This window comes from Tribolium castaneum, chromosome 10, assembly GCF_031307605.1.
Source record: "Tribolium castaneum strain GA2 chromosome 10, icTriCast1.1, whole genome shotgun sequence".
Classification (NCBI taxonomy): domain Eukaryota; kingdom Metazoa; phylum Arthropoda; class Insecta; order Coleoptera; family Tenebrionidae; genus Tribolium; species Tribolium castaneum.
In genome coordinates this window covers 1,818,909-1,833,896 of record NC_087403.1, presented here as the reverse complement: position 1 = coordinate 1,833,896, position 14,988 = coordinate 1,818,909, and the positions used below count along the sequence as shown (strand labels likewise).

Genomic DNA, 14,988 nt, shown 5'->3' with positions numbered 1-14,988 from the left:
TGAGCTTCGCTTGACGGAATCCACTCATTAGCCGAAAATTTAGGTTACTGAGTTTAAGAGCGACTTCTTCCTTCTTCAGAATTTTTTTAATTTTTTTATTGGTTGGTCTTGAACATATGTTGAAAAAATAAAAAAATTGCAAAAGCCCTAATTAGTGACCGCCGGTTTAATATTTTTTACAGACAAAGGCTCCTTTGCCAAGCTTTGTTTTCAGCAAAAATCAGAAAAATTGCTACACGGGATAACACTAAAAAAAATAAAATTTGTATTTTGAAGATTTTTGAGAGAACAAAAAAATTTTTTAAGGTCCTAACTAGTGACTGCCGGGCATTATTTTTTTACAGTCGAAGACTCCTTCTATAAGCTTTGTTTTCAGCAAAAATCAGGAAAATCTCTACAGGGGATGACATTTGAGAAAATTATTTTTTTGATTTTTGTAGAGAACAAAAAAATTCGTTAAGGTCCTAACTAGTGACCGCCGGTTTAATATTTTTTACAGACAAAGGCTCCTTTGCCAAGCTTTGTTTTCAGCAAAAATCAGGAAAATTGCTACACGGGATAACACTAAAAAAAAAAATTTGTATTTTGAAGATTTTTGAGAGAACAAAAAAATTTTTTAAGGTCCTAACTAGTGACTGCCGGGCATTATTTTTTACAGTCGAAGACTCTTTCTATAAGCTTTGTTTTCAGCAAAAATCAGAAAAATGGCTACACTTGATGACACTTGAAAACAAAATTTTTTTTAATTTTTTGAGAGAACAAAAAAATTCGTTAAGGTCCTAACTAGTGACTGTCGGTGCATTATTTTTTACAGTCGAAAACTCCTTCTACAAGCTTTGTTTTCAGCAAAAAATTACGTAAATCGCTACACGAGATAACTCTAACTTGAGAAAAAAAATATTTTTTTGAGAGAACAAAAAAAATTGTTAAGATCATAACTAGTATCCGTCGGTGCATTATTTTTTTACAGTCGAAGACTCTTTCGATAAGCTTTGTTTTCAGCAAAGATCAGGAAAATCGCGACACGGGATGACAATTGAGAAAAATTTTTTTTTCGATTTTTTGAGAGAACAAAAAAATTAGTTAAGGTCCTAACTATTGACCGTCGGTGCATTATTTTTTTATAGTCGTAGACTCTTTCGATAAGCTTTGTCTTCTGCAAAAATCAGCAAAATCTCGACACACGATGACATTTCAAAAAATTTTTTTATTTTTTGAGAAAACAAAAAAAAATCGTCAAGGTCCTAACTAGTGACTGTCGGTGCATTATTTTTTACAGTCGAAGACTCCTTCTATAAGCTTTGTTTTCAGCAAAAATCAGCAAAATCGCGACACGCAATGACATTTGAGATTTTTTTTATTTTTTGAGAAAAAAAAACGTCAAGGTCCTAACTAGTGACCGTCGGGGCATAATTTTTTTAAAGTCGAAGATTCCTTCTACAAGCATTGTTTTTAGCAAAAACCAGGAAAATTGCGACTCGGGATGACATTTGAGAAAAAAATAAAATTTGGAAGTATTATAAAAACACTCGTAGGTATTTAGAGAAAACAAAAAAAATGTTAAGGTCCTAACTATCGTGACTTTACTAGAAACCGATTTGAAGACAACTAATTGCTTTAGAATCCCTTTGTTGTTAAAGTCTCTCGTCTCTATCCTACCCTGTTTTCTTTACAATTTTTTTTGGGTTTTGCCAACCGGTCTTCAGTCCCGCCCACCTTAATTCCGATTTGTTTAGTTGAGACAGAACTCACATTACCTATCTGTCTTTTCTACAATTGTATTGGTTGACCCTTTTTTGCGGCCTAAGATTACCGGTTTTTATTGAGTAGTTGCACCATTTTATAAAGCAAAATTGACGCCAATGATGGGAGGGATTTCCAGTCGCCCAAACTGATTGCTTATTAAATAAATTTCTCTAAATTGGGAATTTATATTTTAGAAGAGCTAAAACGTACAAAATAGATAACAAAGCAGCATTTGTTGCATTAATTAATGAAATCTAAAACAAAGTTAATTTTTCCGAGTCAGATTGACCGAATTGAACAAAACAACTTTTGAAAGGACCTACAGATGGATAAAACGCAAAAAATATTCCGAATATATTTTTTGTAAATTTAATTTATCTCAACTGGCTACTGCTCGCCTTCCTTAGAGTAAAAAGCTGTTACTCCCTTAAAAAAACACTGATCCTTAAAATATTTCAAAGTTTTTATTTCATGGAGTCGTCTTCTCTAAAATTATTATTATTATTATTATTATTATTATTATTATTATTATTATTATTATTATTATTATTATTATTATATAAATTTTGTCAAAAATAACCAAAAAAATGACGAAAAGGTGTCGGATTTGCCTGGTTTTAGAAATAATTAAATAACCACATGGGATATTTTGACGAAATACAATTACATAATTTACGCGTTTCGACACGCGATGTCAAAAGTCAAAAATTCAACTCTTCCTCCTGTTTGGATCCGTTTTACGACACCAAGTGCAGGGTCAAGAATTTCAAATCCGTCACGCGACAGTGAGGAAATAAGGTCAAAATTAGCCAAAAAACGCTCTTGTTTACATGGAATTTTTTTTATCGATTGTTATCGCACGCCAGAGTCGAAATAAATTTGTTGGAGGAATTGGCAATGAAAAGCGGATTTGTCCAAGCCCAGGTGTAGATTTGTAACGACCTGATATAAAAGCAATAACATGGAGTAAGTTATGTCGTGTGCATATAAATTCGTGTCTCGAGTGTTTTACATGTTAACAAGAAAGGTCATTGTCTTGAGCCGATCGAAATTTTCATTAAATGTGAATAACCGATAATGGACAAAATGAATGAAAATATTATTAGCGTGACTGCGGCTAAATTTAGACGTGGACATGAGTACGCGGCTCACGCATGTTTAATTGCTCGATTAATTGTCCGGATTCTTTCCGCGCTAGTTTATGCATCTATTGATTAAAAAAACGAAAAAGAATAATTAGAAAGCACTTGCGTCATTACAATTGGGGTAGCTGGTATTGATTTTAAGCAGTATTTGTGAGCGCCGATGGGGGCGGTCGACTCTCGCCGACTCTTATTGCGAGATGGCGGGAACATCCCGCACGTGTATTTTGACGTATGTCAATCAGAAAGACGAAATTTTAGCGAAATGTGTGCGTTTTCCGCGCACCAAACGCCTCTGAAATGGTGACCAAGGGATCAGAAATACCGGTCGATGGCTGTAAGTGACGATTCTGGACGGTTTTGAGTGATGTAAAGCCGTTTTTTACCACTGGCTTGGGCGGGATGCATGCATTAGGTTTTTTAAAAAGCACGCAACAGGAATTGTATGAATTGTACCTTTAGAGTGTGTGCGCAATGAGCCCTGTTTAAGCACAGTACTTTTTTACGAGACGCTATGTATTGCCGATCTTACGTGCAAGAAATATTTAATTGATCGGGTGGCATTTTTCTCGCGAATCTTATCCAATGTGTCAAAATGGAAACAAATGTACTTTCAAAATGGTGTCGGATTTGTTCTTCTGAATTTAATACCGGGATTTTCCTCTTCGGGGAAGAGGCTAGAAGGCTGTTTCTCCATGCTAAAATTAGAAGATATCTAGCACTCACGGTAAGTCACCGCACACTCTGACAAACACCACCGAACCGTTTTACAGATATCAGTTGAGGACAAACTACCAAAAATGATTTGCGAAGACTGCTACAAGAAGCTCGACGGCTTTCACAGATTCGCCACGATGGCACTTAGAAACCAAGACAAAATGACCAAATTCGTCTGCACAACCACCAATAACAACCACGAGCAAAAAAATTTAGAAAACAAGTCACTCCTCCATACCTATCTCACTAAAGTAAGTCATTTGGTTAAAGAACGGCCCTTTTTATGCCAAATTCCAGGGGATCAAAGAGAAAGAAACCCAGCCAGAATCAGAAATAACCGAGATGGAGGTCCGCGTGGACCCCATGATCATCCTCCAGTGCTCCCTCGAGACCGAAGACGACGAGGAAGACAACCAGAGCGAGGAAGTCTCAGACGGCGAAAGCCACGTCCAGAGAGAGAACCTCTCAGAGAGCGAAAACTGTGACAAATATCGTAAACCATATCTTTGCCCCTCGTGTCCGAGGAGTTTCACGTCGGAGCTAGCCCTCCAGAACCACACCTGGAACCACTCCCCGCCCATCAAACGTATCCTCAACAGCCACGACAACTGGCTGGAAACCGAAGAAAAAGAGACTGAAGAAAACGATGCTTCCACAAACAACGACGACGAGGACAACATGGAGGAGTTCGCCATGTCGCGCTTCTCGTGCCCCATCTGCGGCAAGGAGATTTCGACCAAAGGCAACCTCAAGGTTCACCTCGAGACGCACAGACCCAAGGGGAAATACGGCTGCGATATTTGCGGACGAATGTAAGTAGCAATGCGTGATTGACTTCCACTCTCTTGGTTCAGATTCAAGACCCAGTGCAACTTGTACCGACACAAGGAGTACCACGGCGGGATTCAGTACCCCTGCGGGGTATGCGGCCGGGTGTACCCCACAAATAGCACTTTAAGGGCCCATTCTATCACTCACAGCGACCTCAGGCCCCACAAATGCCCCTTGTGCGACAAGACGTTCAAAAGGAACCAGGATTTGAAGGTAAGGGTCGTTGGGTGGGAATGATTTGGCAAATGTTTTGTAGTTTCATATAAACCAACATACTGGTGCTAGGCCGTATCAATGTCCCTACTGTCCCAAGGCTTTCGCTAGTTCTGGCAACTGCTTCTCGCACCGGAAACGGATGCATCCGATTGAGGTTGAGCGGGATAGGGAACGGGCAGCGAAAATTATGCGATAATTTCGGTTGATTTTCTTTAGAACCAACATGTCCGCCTGATGAGGTCAACAAGTGAGGTTATGTTCTATGTTCTGGTGTAATTATATATGTGTGTATAGATAACCGGGTGTCATATTCAAAATTATAGAGCTCTACTTTCGTGTCGACTCATTTCGAGTTTAGTTTTGGTTGCAAAAGTGTCCCACTCTATATGGACGCTCCCTGGTGACCTGACCTGACCGGGGGTGACCGTATGGAAGTGGGACGACTCTAAAGCCTTTTACAATTTTGTGTAGGTCTAGGTATAAGTATCACGGAAAATAGTATTATTTTGGATATAACCCCACTTGGTACGTTTTTACGTTTCGTATTATAGTAGATCAACTGTGATGAATTTTGTATACGATTTTTGATTTTTACTGAAAATTATATCTAGACAAAATATGGATGTCTCAAGGTGTATGGTAGAAAATTAATGTCATTATTTAGAGCAATAATTATTTCTTTTGGGAGTCACAGTACTGACAAAATAAAGTGACAAGGAACAATTTTAGTTATAGTAACCAATGGCTGATACTACAGTATTATATTAATATTAGATAAACGTGTAAATAAAGTTGTTGAATAAAGGATTTTAAAATGATTTGCACTTTTACTCCACTCGACCTGTAACATCGCCCACCAATAGAAAACTTATCAGAAAATTAATTTCCCGACAAGGTCAAAAATCGCCAAATTATGGCAAGCCAATGGAGAAAAGCGTCTCTTTGTGTTGATGTAAACACTTTATTTATATTTTGTTTACTTGATGGAATATTCGAGGTATGTTATTTGCGTATCAATTTAACGCTCATCCGGAACAATTATTTTTATTGTACTTGTGGTCAAAACATAATTATGATATCTTTAAACCGCAACTAAAAATTAACGGTAAATCAGTTATTTATGGACATGAGCGACTCACTGGGTGTCATCAGCGTTTATCATTTGGACACATCTAAGGAACAAATGGTAACACTTGTAATGACCACTGGAGGGAGGGAGAGTGTCTGGTCATTGGCGGAAAAAATGGAAATAAAAGGCGCGTTTTGCGCCTAGTTTAAAGCTCTAATTAAGTTTTCCCAAATTGGCGTAAAAATAAAGCTAGATAAGATAAGAGCTGAGTGTCCATCGAGCTAACAAAAGATAGCAGTGGCAAGTCAGTCGGTGCAAAACAAGTCCGATTTGTGTACAATTTAAATTAGTTTTCGCATTGCAAATGATAATTTTTGTAGTAAAACGCCAATCTACAGGAGTTTAATGCTATGATGCCCTTGCATTGACCTCCGCATTGATCAATATTGCTACTCAACACGCTTGTACACTAAAACTAAATAATATTTGATCGACGAGTGTAAGATTTGAGCGGTTTACAATTTTAGTAGCGCACACGAACTCAACTTGTACAGATGCGAATTTCAAAAATCATTCGGAAGTGTGCGAGGGTTCTTTCACGAAATGGCTGACAAGCAACAACCATCCAAAATGACAGAAAGAAGGTTAGGGCAAAATGGAATCGTACAGCCGCTACTTACAGGTAATTACAAATTTAAATTAACACTTGAACAATTTTACGCGTATTTATTGTAAACAACATTCAACTTTCAACCTTGCACCAAGTCGCGCTTTTTTAATTGTGGAAAAGGTGCGACGGGAGAGCGCGCCAAAATTGTTAAATTTTTTGGCGGCATAGTCTTTTTTTGAAATTTTTTCGTCGTGTCATTGCGACAGCAAAACTGGGACGGCTTATTGTTTACACATTTTTTCAAGGATATTTTAATTTAATTTCAGATAACGCGTTAAAATAAGCATAATAAGGAAAATTTACAAAATTAGTCGCCAGACGCGACAACAGTTTTATTATAACTTTACAAATTCGTTTTAATTTCTGTCGTAATGACTGGATAAATGAGTAATTCCCCGATTTATCGGTGCAACGTGACATGTTTTTTATTTCTTTTATTAGACCTTTATCAGATAACAATGGCTTATGCATACTGGAAGTCGGGGAAGACAAAGGATTACGCCGTGTTTGACTTGTTCTTCCGCAAAAACCCTTTTCAAGGGGAGTTCACGATTTTCGCGGGTTTGGAGGAATGTTTGAAATTTTTGGAAAAGTTTCACTACTCGATCAGCGGTATGTCGTTTCGCAATGTGTGGCGTGTCTGTTATGATCATTTTAGATATTGAGTATTTGAAACAGACTCTTCCGCCGAATATTGAAGAAGAGTTTTACGAGTTCTTGAGTTCGGTGTCCGCGAAGGATGTCACTTTGTATGCTATTGCGGAAGGATCAGTCGCATTTCCTAGGTAACAAGTGAAAATGATGCAAACGAGTTTTTAACATGTAAGGCTTGCAGAGTGCCACTTATGCGAGTTGAAGGTCCTTTAATCATAGTGCAATTGCTTGAAACGACACTGCTGACTTTGGTTAATTATGCAAGGTAATCTATATTTGAAGAGTTTTTTCCCCTCGATCAATTTCGAAATCGATGCATTTTTTTTAGTCTGATGGCGACAAATGCTGCTAGGTACCGGATGGCGGCAGGAAACATGAAGTTGTTCGAGTTTGGACTGCGCCGGGCGCAGGGCCCCGATGGTGGGCTTTCAGCGTCAAAATATTCTTACATAGGTACGATTTATTAGGTATAAATAAGTATCAGGAATTACTTTATGTTGTTGGTACCAGGCGGTGTGAACTAATAGAGCTAGCCAAAATCAATACCGAATTGCAGATAACCGTCAACTTTAACAGGATATCTGGCAACTTATTAACCCTCCGTGCCATCTGAATTGCCTGGCACCATTTAATGTGCGATACACACGAATTGTGTCCGATTCATTTGGGCGACCTTGTGTTCCAGGCTATATTTTTAATCCTTTTCAATAGTTAGCCTTCGGTTAATACGGCCCTGGTTCCAGGGGGCTTCGACGGCACCAGCAACGTATTAGCCGGGAAACTGTTCAACATCCCGGTGAAGGGAACCCACGCCCATGCCTACATCACGTCTTTTAACGGCTTCACCGACTTGCGGAACACCATGCTGGAGCCCAAAGACGGCGCCGAGCCGCGGGACCTCCTCCAGCTGGCCCTCTCCTGGAGGACCAAGCTGGTTCCGATCTTCAAGGTTGTGGCTTCCGAAGCGAGCGACGGCGAACTGGCCGCCCTTATTTCGTTCGCTATTGCCTTCCCTGACGGATTTATGGCCTTAGTTGACACGTATGACGTTAAGAGGTATCCCTCTCACATGAATACCACCTCCGTGTGGTCTGTCACTCTGCCCAACACCCAATCGCATAACGAGTACAGGTAACCACTTGGACCGATTTTGGGTGCATGCCACCAAGGGGCTAGTCATTTCAGCCGCTCCCAGCAACAAATCGACGCGTCATACGCCATGGACCACAAACAGTAACATTACATGCTTGTATTAACCATAAACTATAACTATGACGGTTGAATGTGTTGCTAAGGGGCCAAAATTGAACCAGCAAAAATATGAAACCTGTGCTGGGTATGCGGGGTATGTACTCACTCGCACTAAAGGTGCACTCTTAGCTTTCTAACACCGTAATCGGTCGATAATATCACTCGTACGTCTTCACGTATCATTTGAAGGTAACTCAATATAGATGCATGATGGCGTAGATAACAAACCCTTCGTGTCTTGCCAATGACCCTTCTTTCCCTTTCTTCTAGGAGTGGCCTTCTCAACTTTTGCTCAGTAGCGCTAGCTCTAAACGATTTGGGATATCGGGCTGTGGGTATCCGTTTAGATAGTGGGGACTTGGCTTATCTATCGAATGTCGCTCGCCAGTTTTTCTGCGAGATTAGTGACAAGTTTAACATTCCCTGGTTTGAGGACTTGATGATAATGGCTTCCAACGACATCAACGAGGAGACAATCCTGAGTCTGAACGAGCAAGGGCACAAAATCAATTGTTTCGGGATAGGCACCCATCTAGTGACTTGTCAGAGACAACCAGCCCTGGGCTGTGTCTACAAGCTGGTCGAGCTGAACGGCCAACCCAGAATAAAACTTAGCCAGGACGTCGGGAAAGTCACAATGCCTGGACGCAAAGACGCCTATCGCCTATACAGCGAAAGTGGGCATGCCCTCGTTGATCTGCTACAAAGATCAACGGAACCGCCCCCAGCCATCAACGAAAAAGTCTTATGCCGCCATCCGTTCATCGAGTCCAAACGGGCATACGTTATACCATCACACGTCGAAAAACTTCTAACTCTTCACTGGAAAAACGGCGCCATTTGTCAGCCTTTACCCAATCTTCAGCAAATAAAAGAAAGAGTGCAGGCATCTCTAAGGACCTTAAGACCCGACATTAAGAGAAACCTTAATCCTACTCCTTTCAAGGTTTGTTGCTTGGTTGGGCTGCAGAGGCTTCACTATCTGTTCCAGGTTGCGGTCAGTGACGCGCTCTACACTTTCCTTCACGACTTGTGGCTTGAAAACGCCCCAATCGGAGAATTATCCTAATCTACTTAAAATGGAATAGCACAGTTAAGATATCAAATGCTTCATAGTACAAATTCAATGTTCACATGTTACACGTCATTATCAAAAGCACAAGGACCTGTCACGTATCTTGGCTGTGAGTTGTATTATTTTATTGTTACGGTAGGAGTAGCTTTAGTGGAATGCCTTCGATCGGCACTACGAAATGTATTTTATTAACAGTTTACATAGCAAGAAGCATCGAAATCACTGCATGTTTGTACTTTCCAAATTTTATAGGCGACTTATTTGATACAGCAGTCTGATAATATTTTTATAATTTCTCTTAGAGACCTACACATTATTTTGTAATAAACCATACAAAACGTACGGTCGTGTATTATTTTCACCCTATTTTAAAAAAACTTAAAGTTTACGTTTGCCCGGCGTGTGGTGCCCCCATGCGGCAGCAAAGTGACTCACGATGACTCATCGTCGTTTTTTCGGATACACTCGCGATAAAGCGAGAAGGATGGGACATACCTCTTGTTAGAGGTGGAGAGAGATAGATAAATCTGATGTGTGCGATTTATGGACAATTGGAGAGGTTACTGAATGGTCGCGAGGTAATATCAGTGGCAGCCGCCCAGAGTTTGTCAGCTGCAAAGTTTTGGTTAAGGTTCCAATACAGTTCAATCAAATTGTAGTTTTTCTATCGGCAAACCCCCCAGAAGCGATCAAAGGTGAGTCCTTGCAGTCTACTAACCTCACCGTTTGTTACCACCGGCTATTCCATTGTTTTGGTTATTAAATTAAGCCGGCTTTTGCAGTTTTCCCGATCTGATTAACTAACAGATCGTCAAATCATGGAAATGGAAACGTTAGTTGCACTTGAACTTTTGGAATTTTGCACATTTTCTGCAACAATTGCGGTTAAATGTCAAGATGTTCAACTGTTTTGCTAAAGCCTGACATCACGTAAACACTGATTCATCCGAATTCAGTCCCTGACACTATTTTTATTAAAATTTGGTTTCAATGATCGCTGGAGATTTATTGCACAAGAAAGCAATAAATTCGCGCATTACCTTTTTTAGATAAATTAGAACAGTTGACTGACTTTCAGATTTAATCATCAAATCGCATTGATTGCAAATTCGCACATTGCGCTAAGCCCGGGATTAAATCACCGAGAATGTTTAAAATTGGGGCAAAACAGATAATTGACACGGATTTAGAGCAGTGCAGTTTTGTATAATCGTGTGCCAAAATTCAGTGGGCGTTGAAACCGTGATAAACAAAGTAAAATATATTTGAAAACTTTCCGCAACGCTCAGACTCATTCAGATCCTCGCTTGAGTAACTGAATCTTTACGAAACCAATTTTCCAAGTAAATTAATTCGACAGTAAACTAAGACCACGAGCCAATATTTGAACGATTAAGTCTACAGTCTCGAGGGAAGATTCTAGATCGAAACAATTGACTCGATATTTGCGGATTTGCAACACTGCAAACAACACTAATGAAATTCCTTACAAAAGTTGATTGCAATTCTGTCTATTTTCCAAAGTAAATTTGTGCTGGGGCTCCAGGAAGGCATGCGCTGCAGTAGGCACACATTTTAGTTTTGAACTTTAGGTGCTAACACCTGTGCTGCCTTACTGACATTTTGCATTGACATACAAACCAGGGATCTAAGCTAAAAAGCGCCTGATGTCGATAGGCACCACTTGACGAATATTTGATATTAAAATTCAATGTTGAATGTGTTTTAAAAACAAAAAACGAAAATCGAACGATTGAGTTGTATTTTTCGCATCAGCAGTTGACCCTTTCGTCCACTACCGGTCAATAGTGCTTTGTTTTGCATATCTTTATATTTGCTCAGTGGTTCGGAATTAATGTGCAGGGTGAGGTAAAGCGAGCTGTTTACTTTACGCAGTTTCGTTTAATAATTAAAATGTAGTAAACGAGCGGTTTAATCCTGTAATGCCATCTGTCGTTTGTTGGCGCTATGCGGAATTGATTAGTGGAATTATTTTAGTTTTGCGAAGTGCGAGCTTAGAAGTAATGGAATGATGAATGCATGATTTTTCCCCTTTGGCGTTCGCGTGGGGTGCATCTTGTGCCGGATCGATGCGAGGATGCGTGGTGTAGTTTTTGAAAATTGGGAATTTTGAAGTAAAAGTGTGGCATTCGTTTTGCGTTGGTCGGCCAGGGCGCGGTTAGTAAGGCGCAGGAACTGTCGTGTCCTAGAAAGGAGTAACCCCTGTTTCCTCCAGATCCCCTCCAGGATCAGGATGTTGATCTCGCGTGTGATGCAAACCGTACAGTATGAGTGATAACGCACAATCGCGATGTAACAGATCCTCCACCAATGTTCTCGAAGTGTTGCTGGTGTAGGAGTAAATCGAGCACCGATCAAATGCCCACCGATGCTGATAAGAGTGAGAAAGCCAAAGCCGCGAACGAACTCCCGATTCTCGATAACGTGATAAGCAACGAAATCAAACCAAACTCGAACAGCTCGGAGAGCAGGCCCGAGCCGGGCTCGGACAACGACGATGAGGTGTTCTGTGAGGGTGTAGGGCCGACGGCCAAGCTGGCCGAGAATCTAGGGACGTGCAAAGGGCACACGCCGCTCCCCAGGTGGTTCAGGGAGTCGTCGGAGGGCGAAACTGTTGATTCGGAAGCGCCGGCTACGCCTCCCGCGACCCCCGTGGGCAAGGACGAGCTTGCCCTCAGACGGCATCGGCTCTTCTCCGAAATTATAGATCTCACACAACATGCGGCCGAGCATAAGGTCAAATTCGACCCTTTCGGGCCCGTTGTTGCCGGAGGTGAGACAAATCCCACAAAAAACTCCAATACATCTTCGACTGTCACCCGCATGATATATGACTACGCGTTGACACCACTAAAATCAAATTCCGGCAAAGTTCATTGCCAGGACGATTAAATCCACGGCATTAATTCCAACTTATTCACTCGCTAGTTCCGCTACACCTTTGTGCCGGTGTCGATGATAAACCCTTCATCCAAGCGAATTAATTGTGAAATTATTCGACTTGATTCACTGTAAACAGTGAAGGGAACTTCGCGACTTTATAACATTCTGTCACAAGGAAATGGCAACTCTTTGCTCCAGTTCTTGACGTCACTCGTAAAGGCATTTAATTCAGCTTGTCAAAACTGACTTGAGTAATATTAAAGAGAACAAAACAATTTGTTTAAATCAGGTCAAGTTCTACGTCAAAAAAATGCTAGTCTGGGTTTGGTGTGAAAAATATTAATCTGGCTTTATATATTTCCTGGTCCTTTTTTCCCTTTGTTTGGAATCGATATTTTTCGCGATTTAGTGGTTGTGTGAGTGGGGAAACCCAAATATTTTGATAACGATTTGTTTCCTCTGTTTGTGCAAAATTATTTTTGATTGGAAATCTAAACCTCGCTGAGTGTGTGGTCGAAAACATTTGCCAACGCATTCCAAAAATACCCGTTTGCTCATCTTTCCGAAATATTTTCAGTTTCGCATAATAGACGAAATTGAAGCGACGTGTTTTTCGATTGTGAGTAGGTCTTGTAAATTTATGTATTTATGGAAAAAATTTCAACCGTTTTAGCGTGTTGTATAATTAAGTAGCAATTATCTCGTTGTGTGTAAGACGTGTAATTTCAAGGTGGTTTAATTAATTTGAAGAGGTCGATTGCTTTATCAGCGAGATAAGTTGCGGATAAAGCAGGGCTCTGTATTTTGGGTGTATTAGTGTTAGTCAACAAATGAATCATCAAATTACATAAAAGTATAATTTGAGCTGACTTCACTTCCAGGATCCGACGATAATTGCCTCCGATCCGACTTGGAAGACCTCATATTTAGATTAGAAACTGTAACGACTCGTCTAGAAAAAGTCTGCCTTCCAATAGAACAATTGCTGTGAGTATTGCCGGAAGTGGCGAGTTCTTGACCAAAGCCGGCGTTTGCAGTAATCTTAAGAAAATCAGTTCACCAGAAGAACCAAACATGAGTGTCCAAGGCTTCAGCGACATCATTCAGGGACCACTGACACAATACCTCCAGATCTCGCAACAAATCGGGGGCGACGTTGGCCAGCACAGCCAACTCGTCCACAACGCCTTTCAAATGCAGTTGCAATACTTAGTTCTTGCTAGTCAGAGCAAACAGCCGAGTCAGAACGAAATCATCAGCCTCCTCAAGCCCACCAGTGATCAAATCAGTGCAATACAGGACTTCCGCGAGAAGCACCGCACTTCGCAGTTTTTCAACCACCTCTCCGCCATCAGCGAGAGCATACCGGCCCTCGGATGGGTCACAGTGAGCCCCGCCCCCGCGCCCTACGTCAAGGAAATGAACGACGCCGGCCAGTTCTACACGAACCGAGTCCTGAAGGACTGGAAGGAGAAGGACAAGAGGCACGTGGACTGGGTCAAAGCCTGGATCCAGACCTTGGTGGACCTGCAAGCCTTCGTCAAGCAGCAACACACCACGGGCTTGGTCTGGGCCGGGAAGGGCTCGGCCGCGCCGCCGCCGCCGCCCCCGGGATGCCCGCCTCCGCCGCCGGTGCTGGACTTCGCCGCCGCCGAAGTCGCGGGCGGCGACGCTGACCGGTCGGCGCTCTTTGCTCAAATCAACCAAGGGGAGAATATCACCAGAAGTACGATAGCGTTGTTCTCGAAATTTTTCTACGATTTTTTGCAGGTTTGAAGAAGGTGACGGCGGATATGCAGACCCACAAGAACCCGACCCTGCGCGAGGGACCGGCGCCTTTCAAGACCCCGGCGAGGGGGGCACAAGGGGCCCCGGCGCCTGTCGTGGACAAGCCCCCGAGTTTCGCGAGAGATGGCAAAAAGTGGCTGATTGAGTACCAAAAGGGCAACCATAACCTGGTTGTGGAGAACGTCGAGATGAACAACGTTGTTTATTTGTTCAAATGTACGGATTCAACGGTCGTGGTTAAAGGGAAACTGAATTCGATCACGCTAGATTCCTGTAAGAAGACTTCCATTGTTTTTGATAGTCTTGTCTCGGCGATGGAATTTATCAACTGTCAGTCGGTCCAAATGCAGGTTTGTGTTTTGGGGGCGAAAGTGGGAGTGACCTAACGCGAATTTCTAGGTACTTGGGAAGGTTCCAACAATATCAATAGATAAGACAGATGGTTGCCAAATGTACTTGAGTCCCGAGTCGTTAGATGTCGAAATCGTCAGCTCCAAGTCGTCAGAAATGAACGTTCTTGTCCCGAAAGGAAACGGCGATTATGTAATTACGTTTGTCGTTTAGTTCCATTTTTTTTAATTATTTTTTTCCAGACTGAATATCCAATTCCTGAACAATACAAGACCACCGTTGTACCAGGAAAAGGCCTCTCTACAATAATTGTGGAAAACAAAGGCTAAATTACCTTACCAACTTAGATTATAGTTAATTTTTCACTTTTAAGCAATTTTATACATAAATTTGTAAATTCGTACTTCCCTTATCTACCGCTATTATCATAAAAGCAATATCTAAGTATCGGTTGTGGATTTATATCAGCGATTTTATAGACGAGTGTTTTATTCAGTAACGAGTTTTATTTAACATTAAATTATGTCTTTGCCTTTGAAATAAACAGCTTTCTAGTAAAAGCCTCGCTTTTTAT

The 14,988-nt window shown here is 41.2% G+C and overlaps 3 protein-coding genes across 6 annotated transcripts; all 3 read left to right on the top strand.

The window, feature by feature from the left end:
- Positions 1 to 2,528: 2,528 nt before the first annotated feature.
- LOC660802 (zinc finger protein 771) lies at positions 2,529 to 5,470 on the top strand. Its single transcript, XM_967006.4, has 5 exons — positions 2,529 to 3,615; positions 3,662 to 3,856; positions 3,903 to 4,417; positions 4,460 to 4,649; positions 4,693 to 5,470. Exons 1-5 carry the CDS (start codon positions 3,484 to 3,486, stop codon positions 4,846 to 4,848), a joined length of 1,188 nt encoding a protein of 395 aa, XP_972099.1. The 5' UTR covers positions 2,529 to 3,483; the 3' UTR covers positions 4,849 to 5,470.
- Positions 5,471 to 6,088: 618 nt separating this feature from the next.
- Naprt (Nicotinate phosphoribosyltransferase) lies at positions 6,089 to 9,713 on the top strand. 2 transcript variants are annotated; one of them, XM_001814934.4, is made up of 8 exons: positions 6,089 to 6,403; positions 6,833 to 7,003; positions 7,050 to 7,176; positions 7,227 to 7,310; positions 7,374 to 7,498; positions 7,789 to 8,101; positions 8,567 to 9,242; positions 9,288 to 9,713. In XM_001814934.4, the coding sequence occupies exons 1-8, from the start codon at positions 6,325 to 6,327 to the stop codon at positions 9,363 to 9,365; spliced, it is 1,653 nt and encodes a 550-aa protein (XP_001814986.1). In that variant the 5' UTR covers positions 6,089 to 6,324; the 3' UTR covers positions 9,366 to 9,713. The 2 variants fall into 2 exon arrangements, with proteins under 2 accessions (XP_001814986.1, XP_015833902.1); XM_015978416.2 differs by having other exon boundaries at positions 7,789 to 8,176.
- A 193-nt stretch (positions 9,714 to 9,906) lies between these two features.
- Positions 9,907 to 14,974, top strand: capt (capulet). 3 transcript variants are annotated; one of them, XM_008202030.3, is made up of 6 exons: positions 9,907 to 10,066; positions 13,157 to 13,262; positions 13,313 to 14,001; positions 14,046 to 14,413; positions 14,463 to 14,606; positions 14,657 to 14,974. In XM_008202030.3, exons 3-6 carry the CDS (start codon positions 13,350 to 13,352, stop codon positions 14,741 to 14,743), a joined length of 1,251 nt encoding a protein of 416 aa, XP_008200252.1. In that variant the 5' UTR covers positions 9,907 to 10,066; positions 13,157 to 13,262; positions 13,313 to 13,349; the 3' UTR covers positions 14,744 to 14,974. The 3 variants fall into 3 exon arrangements, with proteins under 3 accessions (XP_008200252.1, XP_008200251.1, XP_972149.1); XM_008202029.3 differs by lacking the exon at positions 9,907 to 10,066 and adding an exon at positions 11,428 to 12,165; XM_967056.5 differs by lacking the exon at positions 9,907 to 10,066 and adding an exon at positions 12,742 to 12,894.
- Positions 14,975 to 14,988: the final 14 nt, after the last annotated feature.

Coding starts and splice junctions, on each gene's coding strand:
- LOC660802 (XM_967006.4), top strand. CDS start 3,484: ATGGAAACAAATGTACTTTCAAAATGGTGTCGGATTTGTTCTTCTGAA. Junction 3,616..3,661: donor GAAGATATCTAGCACTCACG/GTAAGTCACCGC, acceptor ACCGTTTTACAG/ATATCAGTTGAGGACAAACT. Junction 4,418..4,459: donor TGCGATATTTGCGGACGAAT/GTAAGTAGCAAT, acceptor CTCTTGGTTCAG/ATTCAAGACCCAGTGCAACT.
- Naprt (XM_015978416.2), top strand. CDS start 6,325: ATGGCTGACAAGCAACAACCATCCAAAATGACAGAAAGAAGGTTAGGG. Junction 7,004..7,049: donor GTTTCACTACTCGATCAGCG/GTATGTCGTTTC, acceptor TGATCATTTTAG/ATATTGAGTATTTGAAACAG. Junction 7,311..7,373: donor ACTTTGGTTAATTATGCAAG/GTAATCTATATT, acceptor CATTTTTTTTAG/TCTGATGGCGACAAATGCTG.
- capt (XM_008202029.3), top strand. CDS start 11,703: ATGTTCTCGAAGTGTTGCTGGTGTAGGAGTAAATCGAGCACCGATCAA. Junction 14,002..14,045: donor AGGGGAGAATATCACCAGAA/GTACGATAGCGT, acceptor GATTTTTTGCAG/GTTTGAAGAAGGTGACGGCG. Junction 14,607..14,656: donor CGAAAGGAAACGGCGATTAT/GTAATTACGTTT, acceptor ATTTTTTTCCAG/ACTGAATATCCAATTCCTGA.